Source organism: Neoarius graeffei, chromosome 10 (assembly GCF_027579695.1).
Source record: "Neoarius graeffei isolate fNeoGra1 chromosome 10, fNeoGra1.pri, whole genome shotgun sequence".
In the NCBI taxonomy this organism is placed as follows: Eukaryota; Metazoa; Chordata; class Actinopteri; order Siluriformes; family Ariidae; genus Neoarius; species Neoarius graeffei.
In genome coordinates this window covers 19,544,473-19,568,692 of record NC_083578.1, presented here as the reverse complement: position 1 = coordinate 19,568,692, position 24,220 = coordinate 19,544,473, and the positions used below count along the sequence as shown (strand labels likewise).

Here is a 24,220-nt window from a genome sequence, read left to right as displayed (position 1 = left end):
TCTTCAAGAAACTCTTGAAGACCCAGCTCTTCAGAGAACACCTCCTGTCCTGCACTTAGACTTTACACCCCTCCCTCCCCTCCACTGCACTTATCTTGCACTTGGTTCCACTTTTGCACTCACACTCTAAAGCTCCCTTTAGTGATATTTCTTTTAAGACTTCTTCTATGCAGCTTGATTGTTAATTCTCTTTTTGTAAGTCGCTTTGGATAAAAGCGTCTGTTAAATGCATAAATGTAAATAGAATAAAATAGTTATTCCAGTCAATCTCGTCATACATGGCTTATAGCCAAATCAACACTACGCGCCTCTTCGGCTATCAGTTCATGTACGACTCGATTTCGTGGAGTAACTGTTAAATAGCTTAAAGAAAGATTTGACAGTGATAGTAGGCCTGTAGGCTCAGTGTAAACCAGAAGGGCGGTGGCGGAATTTGTCGGAATACAGGTAGGAATAAAACATGACCACCAACCATGTTTTGCGTCGCTGCATTTTTTGCGTCATCACCACCCGTCGGAAGTGCGCGTGCGCACTCGGGTTCCATTTGCTGATGCAAGACACTTATGGTGAAGAGGCTCTGTTCCATTTAGCTGTTTATTGTCATTAAGGCGCTTTTGAAGACTCTAGTTTGAAAAGCGACCATGTCGGAAGACGAGGTGAGTAGAAACGAGTTTATTTATCGTTCTTTAGCTTCGGTTTTTGGTTAAAAAAAAAAGAAATGAAATGAATATGTTACACCCTGACTTTGGGCCTGTCAGATAGCAAAGTTCGCTCTCGTGCTAACGCACAGTGAGTAGCGTTTATTAGCTATAAGCTAGCAAATGGGTCTCGTTTTACTCGAACAGCTGTCTTTTAATTAATAAGCAGTTGGCTGTAATATGACTTTTGCAGTGCTGATTAAATATTTGGATCTGCTTTTGTTCTTTCTCGTGTAGCACGTGTTTGACTCCTTTTTGAAGTGCCATAGAAGCTAATTTTCAATAGGTAACAACCTTGTTGTCTTTTAAAAGAACATTCAAAGGAGACCCAAACAAACAAATGCATACAGACACATGCGGTTTTAGAAACCTGTGTTAAATAAGGCTGGCCAAATCTCCATGGCTTCGTACTCCTTATGTCAGTGCACTCACTACATAGTGTCTGTCAGAGCTCTGAGTACTGGTTCTGCTCTGATATGAGTATCATAGCTAGAAGTTAATAAAAACCCCTTTTGGGTTGGCATATAACTACAGTCATCCTCAGGGTGTTGAAATTTGGACTTGAATTCTTTTCCAGATCTTATTTGACCCCACAACAACCAAGAAAAAGAAGAAGAAGAAGAAGCCTTTTATGCTCGATGAAGAAGGTGATGGAGTCGGTGAGGAGACGCAGCAGGCTGAGCCTCGTGAGGTCGAGCCTGAAGCAGGAGAGGAGCGTGAGGTGGAACCTGAGGAAGAAGAAGGGAAGAAAAAAGGTGCCAAAACTAAACGCTATACCCTGGGTCATGCAACATCCCCAAAACCACTTCCTTTCCTCATGTGAATTCTGACTAGAAATGAGCGTGTTCGAAATAGGATAAGGTTAAGAACGAAGTACGCCAGATGCTTGAAACCGTTAGTATTGATACATTTATTACAGGAGATTTCTGGATGGTTCATTGACTTCTTGGCTGTGCTGTCTAATCATGTTCAGAAATCTAGAATTCAGAATCGGAATCAAGTTTGCTGCCGGTTCTGTTCTCATATACATGGAATTTACAGTGGTGGTTGGTGCTTGAACAGTTAAGATAATTTAAAAAAAAATAGTTATAAGCCTGATTGTAAGTAAGGTCTGACATTTGATGGGGGAAACATGCTGCGTTCATGTGCTATGGGAATTATGGTAAATACCAAACGCCGACATGGAAAGCACACATGAACGCCCCCTCTTGTGGTATTTTCCACTGGGCAACTCGTAGAAAATTTTGATCCACGAGTTGCCGAGATGAGATGAACTTTAACCTTTTCAACATGGCGGCGAGCGGTACAAGACACTTGAATGCTAAGCATTGTCTCATCTCATCTCATTATCTCTAGCCGCTTTATCCTTCTACAGGGTCGCAGGCAAGCTGGAGCCTATCCCAGCTGACTACGGGCGAAAGGCGGGGTACACCCTGGACAAGTCGCCAGGTCATCACAGGGCTGACACGTAGACACAGACAACCATTCACACTCACATTCACACCTACGGTCAATTTAGAGTCACCAGTTAACCTAACCTGCATGTCTTTGGACTGTGGGGGAAACCGGAGCACCCGGAGGAAACCCACACGGACACGGGGAGAACATGCAAACTCCACACAGAAAGGCCCTCGCCAGCCCCGGGGCTCGAACCCAGGACCTTCTTGCTGTGAGGCGACAGCGCTAACCACTACACCACCGTGCCGCCGCTAAGCATTGTACGCTACTAAAGTTTTTTTTTTTTTACTAGTACTAGTGGGTAGTTTTTGGTGTCTATGCAATGTTGCGTCATTAACAAGTGTAATATAATACGTTAGAAATCCGTTTCCTTTAAAAATGTGGTGTTATGGTTTGTTTTTACCTATCCAGAGCAGACGCTATTGCTAACGATAGCTAACTAACTATTGCAAACTTGAATCTGGTCCACCATCTTTAATTTGTCAACAGCAACAAAAGCATGTGAACACAACACACTGGTAAATACCACTTCCCAACTGGAAAATATCATCTTCCCATAGCACATGAACGCAGCAAAAGTACCCCCACAATTATGATTTATGACCAAAGATTACTAAGTGGTAAGAATTAAACAGTAGTTAAATGGCAAGCCTATATGTACTGAATATATAGAAACAAATATGTGCCGAAAAATAAAGGGATAAGTGAAGAAAATTGGTATTCCTGTTCTCATGACATTTTTGTTCAGATATAATGGCTAACGTTTGTATAAGATTTGAAATGAATTCTTTGTGTATTCACAATCGACCACCAGTTTTAACATCAGTAAACCCAAAATTACACTTTGCTATCAATCTGGTATAAAATGTCAAAGCAGAATCCTACTAAAATGTTGAAAATTAAACTTTATTGCATTCTGGTGAAAAATACAAATTTTCACGAATGTCGTGTGTATTTTGAGTCGTCTACGGCAAAATTGAAAAATCAGTCAAAACTGCAGAGAATCGTTATGGTTGCAACAGTGTTCATTATAAATCTCTCCTCTGTCAGGAACACATTGTTAAATTGTCATTTTTGCAGGTATACTATATACATGACAGACAGGAGCTCTCCTAATATGAAATATTATTGGCTTTTTCAAAATTTACTATGTTTAGTTATTAGACATTACACAAATTAAATGACCCAGTTTTGTATGATCTTTTTCAGGATCTTGGGAATTTTCCTTGTGTGGTTTCTCGCGAATGTGTTCAACTGCTTTCTTTGCTATCTTCTCATCCCTCTTTTTCTATCTGTACTTCTCAGATATGGCTCCATTTTCTCTTTAATTTCTTTATCCAAGCTTGGCTTTTTAGATGCATCTCTAAGTTTTATATTTTGCCTTATTTGCTATGATGGAGACTTGATTTCCTTTTGGACTATGTCTGAACTTCTTTTGCCTGTCTTTCCCCACTGGATCCTTTTGGTTCTTTTGTTGTAGCCTGAGGGTTCTTTGCCTGCCTCTGAGGCAGTTTCCTTGTAAAGGGAAGCTTGACCTTCAAGGTATTCATGCTTGCTCAAATTTTACGACACTGAAACAGTGTGGGGCATAAGGAATTTTAAGCAGGTTGTCACGGGACACAGAAGTTTGAAATGTTGTCTGTCTGTACAAATTTCAGCCTGTCCGAATAATACCTGGAACAATGCGACTGGGGGTCTGGGGCCTGCCTTTGGGCCCCAGAAGCTGAAGGGCTTTAGATGCCTGGAGATGGCTTTTCAGCTATTTCCAGGCACATTTTTGTGATCTTCAGAGGCCAAATTACACTAGACATTAGTTGCTAATTACACTACAAATTGAATAGAATTTACAAGAAAATGTCAGAAGATTCAAGAAAAGCATGCTTCAAGTTCTACCCAAGAAAACAGTCGTACACACAGGTCAGTTCCATGCCCAATTAAAAGTATGGGGGCAAGGATGTTCCAGTTGGTTACAACTTACTAGTACTCATATATGTACTAAACACTTGACACTAAGGTATTAGGCAGAGACCCGTCCACCCGTAAATTTGACGGGCGATTGCCGATTTCAACGGGCAAGTATACACACAGACGGATACTGAAACGGACGATAATGCCGAAAATTTTCGCACATGAATACTCCCACATGTCATCCGATAAATCCAGTTATGTTCCGCCCACACACGGACTGGCCATCGGGAGTAGCGGGAGTTTTCCCGGTGGGCTGGTGGTTCAGCGTGGGCCGGCGGAGAAAAAAAAAAAAAAAAACAGTTGCGCGCTGGCCTTTAATATGATAAGCAATGTTAACAGTTTCTTTAACAAACTGTTAACATTGCTTATTACAGTTGCGCGCTGGCCTTTAATATGATAAGCAATGTTAACAGTTTGTTAAAGAAACTGTTAACATTGCTTATCATATTAAAGGCCAGCGCGCAACTGTTTTTTTTTTTTTTTTCTCCGCTGGCCCACACTGAACCACCGGCCCACTGGGAAAACTCCCGCTACTCCCGATGGCCAGTCCGTGTGTGGTTCCGCCATCATTTACAAATCGTAAGAAACACAGTTTAATACGAAAAATACTGAAAACTTGAAATGAAAAATCAGAATATTTCATCGTTTCCGCCATTTTGGCCCGCACTGAATCTTGTAACATGCGGACTGAATAAATCGCGAATTCTGATTGGTCGAAAATTGCCAAACACCCTGCGTTGTAGTTTCCTCTTTCTTGGCGGGAGAACCGCATTTTTTTTTGCTGACTCACTCTTCTGGATCAAGATGAATCCCAACAAACGCCCCAAATTGAATGTGACAAAAACTGATTCGTTTTTCCACAAAAAGACAGAAAAGGTATGTGTGATACATTGATTAACAAGGGGGTTTCATTGGGGTATGGTAAAATAGAATACTGTTGGTTTTTTTTTATTAAATACTGTAACTAGATCAAAAGATTATATACAATTCATTGTTGTTTATTTTCTTTTCACTTTTGTTACCAAATCAAACACCATACATACATCTGATACATTCAGGAGTGAAACTGAAAAAAATACAAAGTAAAAATATGCAATATTTCTGATCAAAAATTACACGCCATTTCACCCTGAAAATGTCCTAGAATGCAGGAAATGAAGTCTAAATTTCAAAAATTTTCTGGGGGGGCATGCCCCCAGACCCCCCTAGAGGGACTTCGCGCCTGCGGCGCTCGTCTTCGCACCTGCGGCGCTTATCAGGATTATATAAAATATTATTTTTGACTGGTAAATTTCTTTTTCTGCCTAATACCCTACTTGACACATTGTCAATAATTACTTTTTCCTTTTTTTGTGTATGTATGTTTAAGTCTACAAGAAATTTAGCAGTTAACAATACAAATATTCTTACATAATAAAGTCAATTTAGTACAAGAGTCCAAATAACTTTGTAACAAAGTGACGGCGTTTAAAATGACTGGATCAATCAGATATGGTCAACCCTAGAACACTAGTTCAGCTGCATCGTGCAATTAAAAACAGTGAATACGGAGTGTCTTAATTTGTGTGCCACTCGGAGAGGGAGGTGCCTGTAAATTTTGGCGGGGCTAGGACCTTTGGTGGCCGAGTTATGAATTTTTAAATCCTTGCACGTGTGCTCCTGACGTCAGCTTGAACCGAACCTGGCCTCGTTTGAAAGGTCTTGTGTAGAGGGATGTACCTGTAAAGTTTGGCAGAGCTAGGACTTTGGGTGGGTGACTGAGTTATGAATTTTTAAAGGCTGGCTCGAACCAGGGCTCTTAAGTTTTTCGGCAGCTCCAGGGTGAATAGCAGGCTAAGCTGCAGTCGTTGCGGGCCATGCCTGGGCTGTCTGTGAAGGTTCTCAGTCATCCAGGTAATCGTAATCCGTAGGTGCTAAAGAAAGCAACTGGACTTGCTTGAAATTATTGAAGACGTTTCACCTGTCCTCCTGAAAGTCTTCATTTCTGTCTGACTAGTAGGGAGTTCCAGGTATTTATCCTCTAGTGGACCAAAAGCAACCCTAAGGAGAGTCGTTGAGGTCACATGGGTTGTTGACCCTCTGTCATCTTATAAGGCTACATCCACACGACAACGGCAATGAGATTTTTTTTTTTTTTTTTAATATCGCGTCCACATGGGCAACGGATCAGTTACATTTCAGGTCCATATGGCAACACTTGCTGAAAGCGATGCAATACACATGCCACACCTCAAGGTGCGCTGTAAGACGGTCCCATCGGAGACACCAGAACAATAGAAGAAGTAGACGCATGTGCATAAACCCCTTCTTCTGTAGCATTAGCCACATAAAGTTTTGATTATTAATCAGTAGCGTAAAACGAAAGACGCGGAAAGAGGAATGAATGGGGGTAGATGGAAGCCGGTACGCCAACATTCTGAGATCCTCCAGAATTCTTTAATGGTCTGGAATAAATTGAATGCTACACATTGATGGATTACTTTCTTCTACGCCCTTTTTGAGGAATGTATTGTCGGACTTAAACCAACAATTGAAGAGGTGAGATCGCTCCTTTTTTTTTTTTTCCTATTTTTGCTGGTGGGATTGGTTTGTTTTTGGAAAGCGCACAGGTGGTGCGCGGTTTTGGTTACTGCTTCCGCAGTGTTTGGACTAGTTATAGGATTTGTTGACAACTCGCATCGAGTTCGTTACACTTCTACCCGGCGTGAAGCACTGACAGTCATGTGGTTGTGACGTCATCGTAAACAAATCCATTCTACTCATCCAGACGACTTCGCAACGGTGCCGTTGCCAGATTTTTCCACTCTGGGACCCATTCTCAAAAGATTTCGTTTTGGGGCACCCAAAACGCCGGTGCCGTGTGGACGCCAGGCCGAAACGATAAACAATTTTATCAGATTCACCTGAATCCGTTGCCGTGTGGACAGGGCCTAAGTGTTAGGGTCACTGGAGGCCAGGTGTGAACGGCGTTAGCAGCTTGGAGGGTCATTAGGGTCATCTGTGGGTCGCTGGCTCTCTCTGCCATCATGTGAGTCATTGAAATCAGTTGACATAGGGGTTGATGGTAATCGAAATTTATAGTATGTTATGGTTGCAACATCTCGTATTATGCCAGGCGAAGCACAGCAGTTACATGCAGGCAATACTAGTTCTGGAAATGATAGATATGAGTACATATTAAGGAATAAAATCAGCAACAGTTTGCATTAGTAGAGCTTATTATTGAAGTCAGCTGAATCTTGATGTGGATGTGTATTCAGTTTTCTGGGAAGTGCCAGGGACTGCATTGTAGGTGGCTGATAAGTGGTGTCTCAGACCACCTGTTCAGTAATGGTCGTTACAGGTTGACTTCTTTTACTCCTCTTTCAAACCACTGGTCTTTGGCTAAAATGTGTACATTGCAATCCTGAAACAAGTGTCCGTTGTTATTGAGATGAAGATAAGGCTGCAGAGTTCTGGCCTGAGGAATTGGCTCTCCTGTGTTGAGCCATGCGCTTGTGAAGCGGTTGTTTCGTTTCCCCAATGTACAGGTCTGTGCATTCCTTACTGCATTGAATTGCGTACACTATGTTGTCCTGTTTGTGTCTGGGTATTGTGTCCTTAGGGTGGACCAGTTTCTGCCTCAGAGTGTTACTGGGTCTGAACTGTACAGGGATGTTGTGTTTGTAGAAGAACCATGCTTGGGCTGGTTTGAAAGGGCTTGGGGAGAAGGACATGCCTGTAAAGTTTGGTGGGGCTAGAACTATTGGTGGCTGAGTTATGAATTTTTAAAGTCGGGCATGTGGGGGCCCCTGTTTCACAGGCCATGTTATGACATGACACTGTATTTACCCAGTGTAATGTTTGGAAGAAAATTAGTAGATTAGACCCATATCTTTACAATTTTTCATGGGCCATCCGATTTGATGCTTTTGAAATACAGACGGACAAATGCGAAAATTACCGGTCAGTGTGTGCCAGTCTGTCCTTATTTCCCCACACTGCTGAAAGTGGATACAGTCACCATTATTAGACTAGTAACCATAAGCTGTTCAGTGTCGCAACCTCATTACATTGAGCATATAAAAATTTACTTTGTGATATTTACCTATATAGAAGTTATTAAAATGCTTTATATGGCGTAGGTCTGTTCACAGTATATTTGTCAAATTGTATATAGGTCTCTTCAGTGTACAGACCAAATTGATAATTTTTCAACCCATACTAGAAAATACTTGATTGTTAATAAAGAAAATGACCACAGATGGGATCTATTTGATAAATACTGAAAAATTTTCTAAATATTCAATGTTTACTGGCATTTGGTCAACACAGGGGTTGACGGTAATCTAAATTTAGAGTATGTTATGGTTGCAACATCTAGTATTATCCCAGATGAAGCACAGCAGTTACATGCAGGCAATACCAGTTCTGGAAATAATAGAGTACGTATTAAGGAATAAAATCAGCAACTGTTCACGTTAGTAGAGCTTACTATCAGAATATGCTAAAGAGAAAGCAGCATTATGGTTGCAACAGATGACCACCACCTTGAAAACTGAAAAATAAACAAAATTCATACAGACTAGACGATGTATCTGAAATGTCATCATTGAAATTAACTTACCTGTGATCATCTGCTACCCAATCCCTACTTTCAACATCAGTCTTTGGGTGAAATCTGTAAACTTCATCCCGTTTTGGCAAAAATGGCATTTTAGAATTGTGTTCTCTGTATATTATTAGATGTTCCACGTCTCTTATTGAAAGACTTGTCTGCCGATTAGTGAGAATTGGCTCGACTTTATCTAGCGCGTCTACCTCCATCATGTAGCTACCATCGGCAGATAACGCCACTCTGGAAACAGTCTTTGTGACGTCCATATTATTGTTCCGTAGACTTGTAGTAACGTCCGTAAAATTAATCATCCGTGATGCATCCTCCATATGAAATCTGTGACCAATCCATAAATTACTAGCATCCATGATGCAGCCGTATTAAAATCCATAACCACTCCGTATTTTATTTATTTTTTTATTATATTTCTGTAATCCGGGCGGCACGGTGGTGTAGTGGTTAGCGCTGTCGCCTCACAGCAAGAAGGTCTGGGTTCGAGCCCCGTGGCCGGCGAGGGCCTTTCTGTGCGGAGTTTGCATGTTCTCCCAGTGTCCGCGTGGGTTTCCTCCGGGTGCTCCGGTTTCCCCCACAGTCCAAAGACATGCAGGTTAGGTTAACTGGTGACTCTAAATTGACCGTAGGTGTGAATGTGAGTGTGAATGGTTGTCTGTGTCTATGTGTCAGCCCTGTGATGACCTGGCGACTTGTCCAGGGTGTACCCCGCCTTTCGCCCGTAGTCAGCTGGGATAGGCTCCAGCTTGCCTGCGATTCTGTAGAACAGGATAAAGCGGCTACAGATAATGAGATGAGATTTCTGCAATCCATAGTCCATGACCTATCCGTATTTTGTCAATCACCGGATGAAGAAGAGTCATGACATGAATGTACTTGGATATTGTTGAAGGGTATAGTTTCTGGTCACCATCAAACAAAATGACTAGAATCTTTTTGTTTCTCCACAGAGATCACAGATGACTTGGACGATTTAAATTTCTTCAATCAGAAGAAAAAGAAAAAGAAGCCCAAGAAAGTGTTTGAGAATGACATCGAAGAAGGCGTGAAGGTCTGTAACTATCTTGTGTCCACAATCGAGCCTTTTCTCCCACAAATAATTCAGCTTTCCACCTTTTGATCTACAATTGCATAAGACAAAGGCTGTGTCCAAAATCACTCTCATTCACTACTCACTGTCTAGGGAATTCTGTATAGTGAGTTCATTGGTAAAATGTCAAAACACTTTGGGGCACTACTCTGTCGCGCTGTTATTTACGTCATTACTGTCGGACAATTAAAACATGCCAGATTAGTCGGCAGGTGGGTTTTTTAAATAATAAATACAAAGTACTTTGTGTCTGCTGCATCTTTTTAAGTTATTTTAAATCAAGGCTGAATACTTTCTTCTTTGCCACTGCCTTTTATTAAATAAAGTTTGGGGCTTTTGATTAATTCCTCACTCTGCACTGGAACTTTTATTCTTGTATTTTATCTGTCTTATTCTATTTTAACTTTTCTATTCTCTGTTTTTGTACTTGAATGTCCATTTATGATGTCTTCCTCTGTCCGTTCACTTCAACACACTTCTTTTTTTGTTTATTTTTTTTAAGCGCTTCTTTCAGCGCGATCACAATGCATGATTGTATATATTGTTTGGTTAGTGACCATTGGTTGTACATTACTTTTCACGGTGCATTGTGGGATACTATGAGTCCATTATATAGAGCAGGGGTCGGCAACCCTAGACACGCGTGCCACAACTGGCACGCCGAGGAATTTCCAGTGGCACACTGACGATGATACACAAACCTAATTATTCAACACCATTAAAAATGTTCAAACGTCATCTTGAACTGTCATTGGCTGTTGCATGGCGAGCCTGCTCTTTTAGCATGACTACACAACAATATAGCGCCCCCCTCCCAGTGTTGCCAGATACTGCTGATGTTTTCCAGCCCAAAATATGTTCAAAACCTGCCAAAATGCACTTAAAACCGCCCAATCTGGCAACACTTCCCCCTCCCCATATTTCTCACAAGATGGGCCCACTTGATGCAGCAGTTGCGCTAAGATGGCAAAGAAGCCAACAGTTCGGGCTTTTCTCTCCTCGTGGACCAAAGAATATGGGTTCGTTTCTCAGAGGGACCGTGCTGTGTGCACATTGTGTTTTGAAAGTGTTGTGTGTCGAACATGCAGTGTTAAACGTCATTTCGAGGCAAAGCACGAAAAGACTTTCAAAGATCAGGCAGATAGGGACGAATCAATCTCATGTGCAGTGTGCGGATATGGGAAGCAAGCCCACACTTTAACAGTCTTTACCTCAGCTAAAAACAATGCCACTGAAGCTAGCTATATAATTTCTCACTGCATAGCTAAACATGGAAAGCCATTCACAGACGGTGAATACATTCAGGGGGCCTTTCTCTCCGGCTCGGATAGTCTTTTTGAGGGGCTGCCAAATAAAGAGAGAATAAAATCAAGAATAAAAGACATGCCTGTATCAGCCAGAACTGTTGAGTGACGAATTGGTGAAATGGCAGAAAACGTAAGGGTGCAGCAAACAACTGGCATAAAAGATGCAGCGGTATTTAGCATTGCGCTTGACGAAAGCATAGATGTGAATGATGTGGCACGTTTGGCAGTGATGGCAAGATATTGTGATGTGACTGTGAGAGAGGAGCTCTGCTATTTAAAGCCAATTAATCCTGCTGGGCATCTTTACCCGAAAAGTTCAACTGTCTTCGCAATATCGCACTGGCTTTGTCAGTGTTCGGATCAACATATCCGTGTGAACAGATATTTTCGCACATGAAGAATGTACTTTGCCCCTCCCAAAGTCGTCTGACAACGGGCCATTCGGAAGCATGCGTCCAACTCAAAGTGGCCAATTACCATCCCCACATCTCGGAGCTAAGTAAGGGGAAGCAGGGCCAGGGATCACACTGACTGATAGGCAAAACATTTATTTTGTAACAAGGCTACTTCAAAATTTGCAGTTTGTTAAGCCACTTTATGTAGGCTACTTGTCAGTGTTCTCTGACACTCATTAATTTTTTTTCTGTAGTTTTATTATTCATCAGTTCCATTTCCATTAGGCTGCTACGTCTTTATTGTGAATAACTTGGGCCTGTTACCTACTGAAAGATTTTGGATGTTATTTTGTGAATTTGTATAAGCTGCTTGCAATGTTATCCAATGTGTGTGTGGGGGCTGTTCTTAAACCTTGTGTGTGAGGTTAATGGCATAAAACAAGTGCAATGGTGTTTCACATTTGCTCAATGCATTAAATATCCATATCCGTCTAAAATGTGTGGTGTCTAATTACACATAGTTAACAACACCTATTTGAATGGCACACTAACTAACAAGAAAATTTCTAATTGCCACTACATGGCAAAAAGGTTGCCGACCCCTGATATAGAGTGTAGTAATAATTCTCACTATACATTCGGACAGCACTGCAAAATGGCAAACTCGCTATATAGTCCACTATATATTGAGTAGTGAGTGATTTCGGACACAGTATCAGTTGTCCTGCAGTTTCATCACTTTGTGAATGAAATTAATCCAAGCCTAAAGGAAATTAGTAGAGGGAACATCCACACATTGTGCAGTAAACTATTTAAGCTAAAGAGGAAGGAAGTAATTGTGATTTTGTTGGCTTGGTGACCAGGAGCTGAAGATTGAAGGTGAGCAGCCTGAAGTGATGGAAGATGATGACTTGGACCTGGTGTTGCCAGCAAAGAAGAAGAAGCCCAAGAAGGTGGATTTTGTCGAGGAAGGTGACACAGCTGAGAAGGAGGATGGTGAGCGAACATGTCCCTGTATTTTAATTATGCTTTTCACCATTTGTTACTTGCATCTGTGAAGTCTAAATAATCTTGAATTAAATTCAAAGTCCTATTTTTTGAGGGTTTTAATATGAAGGATTGTTTGTTAAATTGATCAAACCATCAATGTTACATATAGTGCAGTGTTTTCCTTTCTACCTTTGCCAGAATTGTTAGATTTCTCCCCTCAGCTTTGCCCTCTCTTGATGAATATGAATACTTGGTGTATTTCAAATACAAAGATAAATATCCTCGGACTTAATAGGTGACTTGATCAGTTTTGCTCCCTTACACCTGGCAATAAAAGGATCCTGAACCTTTAGACAGCATGAATTTCTAAAAATGTGCTGTAAATATGATTTCTTATGACCTGGTCTGTGTTTTCTGATTCATGATGGGGGGGCTTTTTTCTTTTTTTTTTTTTCCCTCCTTCTTTCCCCCATCTCTCAAAGCAGCTCTGGAGGACGACGAGGGTAAAAATGCAGATGGCATCACCTTCAGCTCTCAGACTGGCCCAGCTTGGGCGGGCTCAGAGAGAGACTACACATACGATGAGGTACACATAACGCACATTCTGCTTGTTCACATGCTTTAATGAAACCTCTGGAGCTGATGGTGCCAGCTGTTTCCAGAGGAGTTATGTAATTATGTAGACTGATCACATTATGTGAACAGTTTTAACAAACAGGTCATGTTCAAATCTTTTCTCCATATGTTGTGAAACGCTCCCCTTTTGATTACAAGTAAGCTTTCCTAAAAAGGACTATACTCAGTATTTTGCTTTATTAAAAAAAAAAGGGGGGGGGGGTTGTAGGGCTGAAAATGTGCTTGTAAAATTTTTAACTTTATTTGGTCAGAAGGACAGCAGCAGAAAGGGGTAAAATACACCTTTTGCCAAGTGCATGTAGAAATAAAAAAATGACCAGTGCACAGTTAAAATCTTGAGTCAGCACTAAATAAGTGGTTATATACAGCACCAGGTAAAAGTTTAGACGACATCTAATTCAGGTTTTTTTCCTTTTATTAATGAAGACACTTCATGTCTCCTAATGATGGATGTCGTTTCTCTTTACTTATTTGAGCAGTTCCTGACATAGTATGTAGGGCTGTGCGATATATCGAATATACTCGATATATCGCGAAAATTCTGTGTGCGATACATAAAATTATTATATCGTAACTATCGAGTATTTTGTGGTCATCTTCCGACTTGCGTTTGTTTCGTGTTTGTTTAAAACCTTTCCCGGTGGTTTTCTCCCTGTCCCTCAGGCAGTAACGTGAGAGGCTGCCTAAGGGTAAAGGAAACAATAACGTCACGCACTCGCCAACCAATCCTGGGCGACATCTCGGTGCTGAAAGGAACTTCCAGGAAGATTTTCTAGTTTCGGTTGTGTTGCCAGATTGGGCGGTTTTAAGTGCATTTTGGCGGGTTTTGAACATATTTTGAGCTGGAAAACGTTAGCAGTATCTGGCAACACTGCCGGCGGGAAGATTTCCTGGTTCCGGTTTACAGCGCTGACTCAGTTCGTGCAATCGCTGGTGTTGCATAGGCTACCGTGTAAGCTCTGTCAATTTCAGCGACAAATTACTTCCTAAAAGAACTAGTAAGGGGTCAGTCAACTGGCATTTTTTGGATATCGCAAGGAGGACGTGGAACAGCAAATGCCAGTTTGTAAAGTGTGCAAAAAAAAAAAAAACTGTCATCACGAAAGGCAGCAGCACTACAAATATGTTCCATCACCTGAAACTCACCCGGTACAGTATGAAGGGTCTCTTAAATTCCGAATTACTTGCCCACAAGCTAAAAAAACCCCCACAAGCTAAACAAACGACCATAGCGGCCTCGTTCTCCAAAGCCACCCCATATGAGAAACCGAGTCAGAGATGGAGAGCTATAACAGATGCAATCACTAACTTCATTGCTGAAGACATGATCCCAATTAGTATAGTGGAAAAACCAGGCTTCAAAAATTACTAAACACACTCGATCCCAAATATGAGTTGCCTGGTCGCAGACATTTTACAGAGAAAGCAATACCGGGATTGTACACATCTGAGAGGCAGAGCCAGAAAACATTCAGTTCAAAAGTGTGCAAAGAGAAAAATTATGTTTTGCAGATCTCTCTCTTCTCTCCCTCAATCTCTCTCTCTATTGTGAATGTTCCAGTGGTTCTCAGTAGTCAGGTTAATAGCTTGGAGATCTATTTTTTTTTTTTAAATAATTTAATGAATGAGCACTTTTCTTATTTAGGCTAAATGTCTCAGTGTTGAGCTTGCACTTTATTGATTTGAGCTCTGAGCAGCTCTGTATTGTACGGCCCCTTTGTTGCAATTTTCAAGATTGTTTTTGCAGTTTGTGCCACATCTTTGTTGAATAAAAATAGTCTTAGGGCCCGTTTACACGAGGACGCTGTCGGGTAAAAACGACTAAATATTTTATCAGAAGTGCCTTTCGTTTACACGAGGACGGCGTTTCCGAGGCTGAAAAACGGATAAAATTGAAAACGCCTTCCAAAGTGGATAAGTTTAAAAACGGCCCCCGTTGCGTATCCGTCTAAACTACCCAATACGCGAAACTCCGCTCGGATCTGCTCACGTCGGGTACGCATTTACGTCATACATGTGTCATATACTGTACATGCCAGCCCGGGAAGTAAGAAAGTAAGTAAAAAAGTAAGAGCATGTCTGATTACATCGATCTAACGGACCTTCAAGCTGCTCTGTGTTTTAATGCAGTAGATGTGTTTTCCTGCTCATCCGCCCAGCTGGAGCTCCTCAGTTTGGTGTCGCCAAGTTACACGCACGCGCGCACACGCGTGTGCGTGCACGCGCGCGCCGCCTATTCAAGCCGCTCGTGAAACCATAAACCCGAGACTGAAAACAAAACTAGCAGCCGAACGGGTTTATTTTGCTGAGATGGACACTGCCTTTTCTCTTCTTCACCGAAACAAGAGTGAGTGTTACTTAATAAAGGCAGATTAAAAGAGTTTCGGTTTGCTCCTGCTCCTCCCTCGAGCACTACAGTACCTCAGCCGGACCGGTGTTCTGTAAAGTTATCCTAGCAAGTTCTCATACAGACCGTTTTATTATTCAAAACAAGTCATTACAAATTATTTGACTCGGCCAAAGACTCGACCAATACGCACAAAACATAAAAATCGGCAAATGCGTGAAATTCTCACCGATTTTCTATCAGCCCAGCTGATCGGTGGGACAAAACTACTGTTGAATTTTCCTACCCTCCTGGATTTCGCGCATGCGTAGTAGGCTTGGTAGGATAACTTGACAGAACAGCGGCGCAGATGTGCAGATCAGACAAGACGGAAGACGTTGCGCATGCGTGCAGACATAGCGGAGACATTTATGCGTCACCGTATAGACGCAGATTTCCTCCTTGAAAACGGTCGTGTAGACGCGGAAAAAAGTGAGAACGAAAACGGACTTTTGCGTTTTTGTTTTATACCGTCCCCGTGTAAAGTGGGCCTTATTTCAATTCAATTGTGATTAATCAGCAACATGACAATTTAAAATGTGTTGTTGAAAACCACCTGTAAAGTTAACCAAGAATGTTATTTAATCTGCAGGGATTGTAGTGAAAACAGTAAAGAGTAAAAGTTAGATTTCATGGGGTCCTTTAGAGGAGATTTAAATATATCGAGATGTATATCGTGAAATGGAGAAAATGTATCGGGATATTAATTTTTTCCCATATCGCACAGCCCTAATAGTATGTATTAGTACAGCTGTCAAATAGGGCTGTTTACTGTATTATTATTATTTACTGTTTGAGCTCAAACGCATTAAGAATGCAAGAAACTCGTCCGCTAATTAACTTTTGACGAGTCACACTTGTTAATTGAAAAGCATTCCAGGTGACTACCTTATGAAGCTGGTTAAGATAATGCCAATAGTGTGTAAAGCATCATCAGGGTAAACTGTGGCTACTTCAAAGAATCTAAAATATAAAACTTTTTTTTTTAACCACAATTCCATGTGTTTGATGTCATTTCATAGTTTTCATGTCTACAATGTAGAATAGTTCAAATACAGAAAAACCTATGAATGAGTAGGGGTGTACAAACTTTTTTGACTGATCATGCATTTATCGAAATAACTAGTTTAAAATGCTTTGTAGCATGATTCGCCTAAAAAGAAAGTGAACAAATGGAGCTTGTGGTTCTGTCTTTTGGCTCTGTTTATCTGCTCACATTTTGCTGATAAATACTACAGTCTAAAATCCACAGCAGGTTTGGTTCCCTTTCTGCAGCAGAGTCTATTTAGAGTCATCTCACTTTATTACAATTAAACTGTTCTGTAGTTCTGGACTGAAACCACTTCGTTAAGCTGCTTTCGGTTGTTCTGATGTACACCCGGTTTACTGTGTCGTCACCTGCATAAACAAATCACACTCATGGTTAAATACATACTGCGCATGAAGTTTTATAGATTTGTTTTCCACTTGTGTTCATTTGAGAATGTCCATCTGTCAACAGCTGCTAAGTCGTGTCTTTAACATCATGAGGGAGAAGAATCCCGACATGGTGGCGGGAGAGAAGAGGAAGTTTGTCATGAAACCCCCTCAAGTAGTGCGAGTGGGAACAAAAAAAACCTCCTTCGTCAACTTCACGGACATCTGCAAACTGTGAGCGTGCATCACTTATCTCCTTGTTTAGACTTTTCCATGATGAATATGAAAGTAATAGCTAATTGTTTGTGTTTGTGTAGGTTGCATCGACAGCCAAAACATCTCTTGGCTTTCTTACTGGCTGAATTGGGAACAAGGTATACATGGATATTGCATGACGCGTCAGGCTGCATGCTTTTTGTTTCACTGTAAATCCTTTGTATTTAATTTGAGTGGTGTTTTTGCAGTGGTTCCATAGATGGAAATAACCAGTTGGTGATCAAAGGGCGATTCCAGCAAAAACAAATAGAGAACGTCTTGAGAAGATATATCAGTGAGTCAAATACTGACCCTCGCATGCCACACAAGTTTGTGAGATGTTTCATTGTAATGGAGCTTTTCAAAGTGTAAATCATCTTATTTCCTGAATGCCAAAGCTATCCTCGTAAGTGTTCAGACAGACTTCTGTGCTTTTTGTGCTAATGTGGCGTAAATGCACACTAACTATAACAACCTTATTACCACTGGGGTCTGCTTTGTATCTGGTTGTACTGCCTGGCTAGCCAACTTAAGTAGCTATCTAGATAGCTTCCTTAGTGTTAAAGGTAGACTGCCTTTCAGATTTTTCAAGCTGAGGTTATAAAAAGAACTTTCCTGACACCCAATTATTTTTGTTTAGTGGACCGAAAGCTACTGAATTCGAATCAGACTTCCAATTTTATTATTTATTTATTTATTTATTTATTTTTTAATAGAATTTAATTACGTTAGGGTCACATGGCCTTAAATTCTCTTCTTTCTCCCCCCTTTTCAACATGACCCAATTCAAGATTCTATGTCATGCATAACAGTGATGGGCTTTCCCCGTTTGCGCAAGGCATTGTGGGATGCAAATTTGTAGTAGTAGAGAAAAGTGGAGGACGCGAATGAAACATGAAAGACCGACTACAGTAACAGAAAGCGAGAAGAAAAGACGTTGCAAAGGAAAGGAAGCGCAGGACCAAACTAATAAATATTGGCGGTCAGCGAGCACCTCGGTGTGATCAGCTGTTTGTTTAGTGACAGAATGATGGAGCTGTCAGTGCACGGTCAAAGGTAAACCTGTAGATGGTAGTAATGCAACACTGTGGATGCCAGCTGCCGTAAAACCCAAAAGAAGGTAAACCTGCACACTTGGACTTCCTCTGTCTGCTCGACTGTGTGAAGCGAGCGATTTCATCTACACTTGCTAGGGAATCCTTTCAAATAAAATAACGTCCCAGCCACATAATGGCCCTTTTTTTTTTTTTGGAGATGTTACAGAAATGAACATGTATCACAATGACCAAATTTCAGAGGGAACTAAATTTCACTGATTTTATGAAATTGAAAGGCCATCTCGCTTTAATCATAAATATGGATTTCTGATCAACTTTGGTTTTGGAGGCAGAAATTAACTGGAAGTCAGTGCTACTGCAGACAGACGAGCACACAGCCCTCTGTTTCCACACCCCCGTGACAGTCCTCATAAAAATAAAGCATGTCCACTCGGCAGTCACCTTGGCAACACTCCTAGGCAAATCTCTCCCCCCCCCCCCCCCCCCCACACACACACACAGTCAGATGAAACAAAGCTTTAGTTTACTTGAATGTGAAGAGAGCAGTAAAATGGAAATTACTCACCAAGCTGATGGAGTTGGCTGATTGGCCCACAGTTGCATATAACCTGTGGTATTTTGCTGCATTAAGACAATAGCAGTAATTTTTCAGGTTACTTTTGCTATACGCATGTGACCCTGTCTCCCCAACAATGGCACCTTCTTTATGGTTGTTTTTGTGATTGTTCCAATTCCAAAAGGCATCCTACCATGTGGATATATGCACTACATAGGGTGTAGTGCATTATCTCACCTCATCTCATTATCTCTAGCCACTTTATCCTGTTCTACAGGGTCGCAGACAAGCTGGAGCCTATCCCAGCTGACTACGGGCGAAAGGCGGGGTACACCCTGGACAAGTCGCCAGGTCATCACAGGGCTGACGCATAGACACAGACAACCATTCACACTCACATTCACACCTACGGTCAATTTAGAGTCACCAGTTAACCTAACCTGCATGTCTTTGGACTGTGGGGGAAACCGGAGCACCCGGAGGAAACCCACGCGGACACGGGGAGAACATGCAAACTCCACACAGAAAGGCCCTCGCCAGCCCCGGGGCTCGAATCCGGACCTTCTTGCTGTGAGGCGACAGCGCTAACCACTACACCACCGTGCTGCGTAGTGCATTATATGGTAGAAAATAAGCCATCTAGGATTCTCTTCAGACATTTTGGATTAATCCAAAGATTTAGAAGTAACATGTTAGCCTTATGATAGAGCTACGTTATGGTATGTTATTGAAGTATGGCATTTAAGTCCATGTCGCTTTCAGCAATATACAAGTGTTGCCAGGCAAAACAAACCTCGCCCAGCAGCACTTATTTTATACCTATATGTTGATAATATTTCTCAGTCATCAGCTGTCAGGTTATAGTCCTATAAAAGTCCATGACCTTGAGTTTGACATTTCAGTCATTCAAGGTCAACGGTCATGGTGCTAAATGAAGGCCCATATGGCACATCCTTATAAGCTGATAATGGTAAACATCTGTCTACCATCAACCATTTTCAAGTTATAGCCCTCTGAAAATCTGTGACCTTGAGTTTGACCTTCCAAGGTCACTCAAGGTCAAAGATCATGGTGCCAAATGAAAGGCCATATGGGAGTTCCTATATGCTCATAATAGTAAACATTTGTCTATTGGCAACCGTTTTTGAGTTATAATGGAAAATGCTATGTTGACCTTTCCGGTGACCTTGACTCGATTACCCCCAAAATTTAATCAGGTAATCTACGGACCATTGCCCACCTACCCTGAAAATTTGAAGTCAATCAGTGCAACAGTCTAGACACTAGATTAAGGCACACACACAAATAAGGTCAAAGGTCATGGTACCAAATGAGAGCCCATATATGACTTTCTGTATGTTGTTGATGAACATCTATTGGCCCTTTTCCACTACCCTTTTTCAGCTCACTTCAGCCCGACACGGCTCGCGTTTCGACTACCTCAGAGCGGCGCGACTCAGCTCGCTTCAGCCCTACTCAGCACCCAAAACTTGCACGGTTTTGGAGTGGGGCTGAAGCGAGCCAAACCGAGCCGAGTGGGGCTAGGGGCGTGAGGAGACACTCCCCTGTGCACTGATTGGTGAGGAGGAGTGTCCTCACACGCCCCGCGAGCACGCTGGGATCTGTAAACACCGTAAACCCAGAAGAAGAAGAATTACGAGAATTTCTGAAGCCTTATGCGCCTCGCCTCATCTATACGCTCTTGCCAGTATCTGTTGGCGTTGTCGGTGACAACAAGCCACAGCACCAAGACCAGCAACACTAACGACTCCATGTCCTCCATGTTTATTGTTTACTATCCGGGTCGTGAGACTACCGCTTAAAAGGTCACTGATGTCACTGTTTGCGCTGCCTAACGACATCACGTGACGTCCACCCACTTTCGCTAACTCCACCCAATGTGTCCACCCACTTCCAGCCAGCACGGTTCAGTGCGGTTGTAGTTGAAATGCAACTCCAACAGCCCCACTCAGCTCGACTCAGCCCAACTCGGCACCGCACGGCTCAGCCCAACTCAGCCGCGTTGGTAGTGGAAAAGCGGCATAACTCTAACCATTTTCGAGTTATAATGGAAAACATACAGATTTTAGCAATGACCTTGACCCCCCCTGACATTTGACCCCCAACCGCTAAGAACACTGAGTTGGACCCTATTATGTAGTGTATCAATGGAAACAGAATTGAAAGATGAACATTCTGGAATTGTTTTGAAGTAAATATGATGAATATGAAGGAAGATATCGCGGGGGAAAAAAAAAGGTTTGACCTTTTTTGGTGACCTTGACCGTATGACCCTCAAAATGTTGGAGGTTCTATTTGAGACCAATGCCCATCTATCCTGGAAGCTTCGTGAAGGTTGGTCTAGCCATTTTCCCATAATGTTGCGAACAAAAAAAAAAAAACCACTGAAAACAATGGTGGACTACATCCCAGGCAAAGTAAAATATGGGCTCTGTATCATCTAAAAGCAATACTTTTCCACAGACAGTACTGACTAAATGTGTGTTAATGTTTAGCTAGACTCTTCCATTTACATCTTTATCACAAGGTGGTTTGTTTCAATCTAGGGTGTGGCTTGTGTAATTTAGCCAGTATGCCAAGCATTACGCATTGTCATAATCTTTCCACTCCTGGTAGTCTCTGACTGATCTGATTGGTCAGGTGATGGTGTTTGACATCACTTGGGACTTTTCTGCGTTCTAAGCTAAATATGCTGACTTTGTTTTGGGGAAAACCAGCTGCATTATCCTTTGTCATAACTGCTATCTGACAGCTTATTGTTCTTTCTTTGAATTTTTACAGAGGAATATGTGACCTGTCACACATGCCGCTCTCCAGAGACCATCCTGCAGAAAGACACTCGGCTGTACTTCCTGCAGTGTGAGACGTGTCACTCGCGCTGCTCTGTGGCTAGCATTAAAACAGGCTTCCAGGCAGTCACGGGCAAGAGAGCACAACTCCGCGCCAAAGCCAACTAATGTGGCGACCTCCACTCTTTCTGATCCTCCTTTCCATTACCAAACCCTGCGCTTCCCCATATGGCCACTTCGACTGCTCAGTGCTAGTTTTTTTCTGAGTCATGGACTTTGAGTGAACTGGTGAAAAAGTTTAAAGTGGATTTTTTTTTTTTCTCATCTAAAAGAAAACATTAAAGTATAATAAGCAGGAGGGCTGGACAGCTTAAGCCACTGGTTTAATGAGTCACATTGTCTCTCTTTCTCAGAAGGATCACAGCTTTTGATTTAAGAAAGTAGTGTGAGAAGCAGGGAAAAGGGGCCAGAGCATTTCGACTTGTTTTATTTGCACATTGGTAGCAGATTTTGTTCGACTGTTTTTGGTTTCTTTGCAGGAGTGGTGTAGGTGGACATCTGGGCGAGTGACCCATGCGCTGTCTGCTCCTGGGTTTTTTTTTTTTTAAATAAACCAGAACCACATCACAGATCTTTATGATGACTGATTTAGCTAGCTTGCTATTAAGAGAGCTGTTAATGACCTCTTTGTCAAGCAGGCTTCATATAGATTTCATTTAGTGATTTGATTGAATTCAGCCTTGAGGATTTGGAGAGCTCTGCTACCTCTGTGACAAAACCCTGCTGGGAGTCTCGGGCTCTGGCTGCTCACTGCTGTTCTTAGGATTTTTTTTTTTTTTTTCCTTGTTTTGCTGATTTATCTCAATTTGATGAAGTGACCTCCACATATTAGTTTTAAACATCTCTACAAAACAACAGATCTGCACAATAATGAGAAATACAGAGTTGTATGGTTTTGTGTAGGTTGTTTCAAAAATATGGGGCAGGAGATATTACAGTGCAGTGTTTCAGATGAAAGTAAAGATGGGTGACGTTGTTTAAAACTGATTTTTTAATAAAAATGTACTCTATAAAAACAGTATCTCTGTGTGTATACTCTACCTGACTATGGTTCTCAAGCAGATTGAGTAGTTTGTACGAGTCACGGGCAGGGTTTTAGACACCAAAGATTAAGCGCTCTTTTTTTTTTTTCTCTAATTTTAGACAGAATGGAGCGTTGGCTTAAAACCAGATAAGTTTTCCAATTCACGTTCAAAATAGCTCATGGTTTTGAACTGGGTACATTTTATAGTTTTTCTCCACTAGGTGTTGTGTTCAGTGAGCCCCTTATACCCTGTAGATGGTGGTGGGGTCATCCTGGAAGGTAGCACTCCCATCAGGGCACATGTTTTAATAGTATAAAGCTGATTCCTTCTACTGAGACTCAAAGTAGTATGCAAAATGCCCTTATGACAGTGTGCATGGGACTGTTTTTCATTAAAATCTCATTGATCCTGCACAAACGCTTGATCAGTCCCATTACTGCAGCTATTTTGCTTGTGCCTGTCCACAATATTTTTGAACAAACTTTGGTTCTGTTCCCCAAAATGGTAACAAATTAAGAAATTAAATCACTGTGACCCTGATTAGGACACATGAATGTTGTACACGAGTCTCACTGCTGTGTGAGAGCCAAATGCATACCTATGTTCATGAACATGGTTTTTCTTTGTCCTGTGATTATTGTATCTGTGTAGCCACGTGAAAGGAAAAACTGTCCACTCTTATGACTTATTAGGTCCCATGGTGGGGTGGTACCCTTTTCCTTTTAATGTTTAATCTTTCACTTGGAGATGTGGCTATTATATAGCCAAAGGTATACGGACACCTGATCAGTCACACCCATATATGCTTATTGAGCACTATGGTTCAGATTTAGTCCTCCTTTGGTGATATTATCTTCAATAATCTGGGAAGGCTTCCCGCTTGATATCAACATGGCTGTAGAGATTTGCCCATCCACCCAAATCGGACACTGATGTTGGGTGGGGAGGCCTGGCACACAGTCAGTATTCCAGTTCATCCCAAAAGCATTCAGTTGGGTTGAGGTCTGGGCTCTGTGCAGGCATCTCCAGTTGTTCCACACCAACCTTGGCAAACCATGACTTTGCAAACCTTGCTTTGTGCACAGGGGACTTGTCATGCTGGAACAATTTTGGTTTAGACTGTGAAGTTCCATACAAAGACATTCCAAACAATTCTGTGCTTTCAGCTTTGTGGCGACAGTTAGAGAAGGCCCTTATATGACTGTGAAGGTCAGGTGTCCATATAGTTTGTATAATGTACCTTTTTAAAAGATTTAAGCTACATTACAAATGAATCATAAAAGCTTTAAAGGTTTATTATATGCAAATGAATCATAAAAGCTTTAAAGGTTTATTATATGCACCTTTCTTGGGAAAAGATACAAAACGTGTCCGCTTGAGGGTACCAACCCAATGACAAAGAATGGTACAGTTCAGTACCCCTTTTCTCTAAGAGAGCAGACCCAAAGTGCATCTTTACATGACAGTACAGCAGCCACCAGTTTGTCCTTCAAAATCAGTGTC

General features: G+C 41.7%; 1 protein-coding gene across 2 annotated transcripts; it reads left to right on the top strand.

Moving 5' to 3' along the window:
- Positions 1–522: 522 nt before the first annotated feature.
- Positions 523–22,713, top strand: eif2s2 (eukaryotic translation initiation factor 2, subunit 2 beta). 2 transcript variants are annotated; one of them, XM_060931466.1, is made up of 9 exons: positions 523–656; positions 1,276–1,453; positions 9,684–9,784; positions 12,389–12,521; positions 13,001–13,101; positions 17,039–17,187; positions 17,271–17,327; positions 17,418–17,503; positions 21,625–22,713. In XM_060931466.1, exons 1-9 carry the CDS (start codon positions 642–644, stop codon positions 21,798–21,800), a joined length of 996 nt encoding a protein of 331 aa, XP_060787449.1. In that variant the 5' UTR covers positions 523–641; the 3' UTR covers positions 21,801–22,713. The 2 variants fall into 2 exon arrangements, with proteins under 2 accessions (XP_060787449.1, XP_060787448.1); XM_060931465.1 differs by having other exon boundaries at positions 12,998–13,101.
- The last annotated feature ends 1,507 nt before the right edge of the window (positions 22,714–24,220 follow it).